This window comes from Gavialis gangeticus, unplaced genomic scaffold (assembly GCF_001723915.1).
Source record: "Gavialis gangeticus isolate Ggan-Ray unplaced genomic scaffold, GavGan_comp1, whole genome shotgun sequence".
NCBI classification, from domain to species: Eukaryota; Metazoa; Chordata; order Crocodylia; family Gavialidae; genus Gavialis; species Gavialis gangeticus.
Window position 1 is genome coordinate 20353815 of NW_017729027.1, and position 2930 is coordinate 20356744.

The 2930-nt window shown below is 50.5% G+C and overlaps 1 protein-coding gene across 2 annotated transcripts in view; it reads right to left on the bottom strand.

Moving 5' to 3' along the window:
• The window catches only part of SMAP1 (small ArfGAP 1), a 275010-nt gene extending 272482 nt beyond the window's left edge, over positions 1–2528 (bottom strand). Inside the window, exon 1 of one of the 2 annotated variants that reach the window (XM_019520491.1) lies at positions 2271–2528. In XM_019520491.1, coding sequence (XP_019376036.1) covers positions 2271–2388 — 118 coding nt within the window. In that variant the 5' untranslated portion in view covers positions 2389–2528. The remainder of the gene's footprint in view (positions 1–2270) is intronic. The other variant, XM_019520490.1, reaches the window with a different exon arrangement.
• Between the last annotated feature and the right edge of the window lie 402 nt (positions 2529–2930).

The following is a 2930-nucleotide window of genomic DNA, read 5'->3' on the forward strand; positions in this document are numbered from 1 at the left end:
AAAAAAAAAAAAAAAAAAAAACCAAAAAAAAAAAAAAAAAACACAAAAAAACAAAAAACGACAGATCTGAAAGTTGTCTACATAAAAGCTGATAAATAGATTTGTTTGGTATAGGATTGCCCAAAGATCCGGAGAAGAGAACAGAAGGAGGAGGGAACTGGAGTCATCTAGGATCCCCACAGAAAGTTAGAGAGGGAAAAAGGAGACAATCCAAGGGACACAATGAATGGGTGACTGGAGAAAACCCAGATGAGGAGAGTCATGGAAGACAATGGAAGGCAAGATTTCAAGATTATTAGTCAGTAGTGTTAAAGACACGTCAAGGAGGTGAGATTGCAGCACTGATTCCGAGTTGTGACTGGGAAGAGGTTATTTGTGACTGAAAGCATGGGTTCAGTGGATCCAAGGTGCAGAAAGAAGCCAGGCTGGCAAGGATCTAAGAACTGATAAAGAGGAACTTCACGTAGCTACAGTAAACAGCGTGTTCAATAAGCTGAGAGATGAAAGGGGAAAAATAAACAGGTATGTGAGAAGCAAAATGCATTAAAGGTAACATAATAATCTGTGGAACCTGTGCGCCCCATCTGAAATCTGGATGATATAATGAAACGGTCCTTATGAAACTGCTGTGTCACACAATGCTTCTTTCTATGCGCCTCAACCACAGCTCTGCCAGATTAGAGAGAAAGGAAAGCTAGAACTCAGCCACCACCTATTTTAGGTGAGACAATGAGGTTTCTGAAGCTGAGACAGTCCTTTTTCCTGCTGACGAGAGAGAGAGAAAGGACGCAAAGAATGCAGGAACTTGCCACCATGTAGACAGAGTTTAAATGTGTTTCCAAAAAGGGATCCATGAGAAGAATGTTTTGGTAAAGAGGAGAGAACTTAGTTTTATCTGGAGGACTGATCAGGGCAACAAAGAGTAGACATGACCTGCCTGCCTTTCTCAATCTAACTCAATATCCACAGACTTCCAAGGAAGGAATAGACAGCAGCCTTACTTTGAAAAGATTTGTTATAAAATAAAACTTCCTACTTTTGTGCTTTTAAGTAAAATGATTGATGTGATCTGAACTGTTTAAAGTCTCTTTATCAGATGCCCCCTTAAAAAGTTAAGAGAAGGCTCACAGTGCTAGCAAAATTCTGGAAATGGGCATGCTTCAGCTGCAGCATTATGGTGGAATACACAGAGTCAGCAGTGGCCCAATAGGAAAAGGGAAAGATGAGGACAATCAGCTGAACCTACTATTCCAGTTACTTCCCTTGAAAGAAGCCAGTAAGATCCTGTACCCACAGAGAAGTAGAACTGGAGAGCAAGTTAAGAACAGCAGAAGATGCCAGAAGTGTAAACATGGGATTCACTGCAGTTGGAGAACTTCAAAATGTTTAGTTAGGAAAATGGCAGATTGAAAAAAATTCATGAGCAAATGAATGTGTAAATGTCAACACAATCACAGCATTTCTAATGGGTGCTTCACAGTGCAAGAATAGGAATGAAGAAAATCCATGATGATGATGATGATGATGATGATAAGCCAAGACCGGGAACTGGTAGGATGAGACCTGGTGATGGCAGAGGGACAGGAACTAAATTAAACTGAACTAAACTAAAAACAAAACAAAACAAACCCCATGAAATAGGAGTGATGCACAGACAGAAACAACATTGGAGGTGGGAGGAAAGGGGCAAAGGACAGAGGGAGCGGAACTGGGAGGAGGAGAGGAGAGAGGCAATAGCTAATACTTCAAAGACAGTGCTGATCAGAAAGGAAAAGTTTAGTAAAGGGGGAAGAGAGAAAGAAAGCCAGTCAGCACCAAGCACTAGGACCTTACATTTAGGTAATCAAACTCCAGCTCAACCAAGTCATCGCGGGACCCTTACAGAGTGGACTTGATATTCTTTTCTTTCAATACGAAGAGTCACAAACGAGGACACGGGCCCAGCGCCTGCACACCCACGTCCGCGAGCAGGAACAATCCCCATGCCAGCGCCCACGGGCGCCAGACCCACAACACCCCCACAGGAGAAAAGGCAGCAGCCGCGGCCCAACCAGGGGTCGGCCCAGGCCTCAAGCAGAAGCATAAGAAGGGGGGAAAAAACCCAAACGGGACAGGAGAGAAGAGAGGAGAGGCCTCACCCGGCCCCGCCCCAGCCCCAGTCACCCCAGCCCGAGGCCCCTCCGACCCGCGGGGTCTCTGCAGCCACGGGGCCGGCTCCGCCTCCCCCTGCCGCCCGGGTCAGCCTTCGCCCGCCCCCGGCCCGGCCGTACCCTTGGCCTCGCAGTCGGCGCAGTACTTGTTGTCGTCCTCCCGCAGCAGCTGGGCCAGGATGGCCTGGTGCTGCTCGTTCTGCTTCTGCGCCTTCTCCCGGCCCGAGCGCGTGGACATGGCGGCGGGGGAGGGGTGGGGGCCGCGGCGCTGATGCCGGGCGCCACCAGCAGCCGGTTCGGGGCCGCACTTCCGCAACCGGCACTACTTCCCGCGCCAAGGGCACGCGCGGTGAAGAGGCTGTGGAAAGTAGTCCCTCGGCCGCCTGAGACACCGCGGCTCCGCCCCGTGATGGAAGTAATGCTTCGCACAGCACTCGCGTCTCCCTCCGCCTCCAGGGCCGAGCCAGAGTGGGCGGGGCTTCCCCGGGAAGTGCCCCGCCCCCGCGCCGGGCCAAGTCGGGGCTGGGACCCGGGTAGGGAGGAGCCGCTGAGCACCGGGGCAGTCTCTGAGATCACCTCGCTCACCGCCTGCATTTCCGAGAATTGGGAGGAGCAGGTGATTAGGGACAGGCAGCTAGGATTCACCAGGGCGAGTCATGCCTGACCAACCTGGTTGCCTTCTACGAGGAGGGAACTGGCTCTGTGCGAGGGGGAGAGCGGTGGATGTGCTGTACCTTGATTTTAGCTAGGTTTTTGATACTATCTCCCACGTGCCCCACT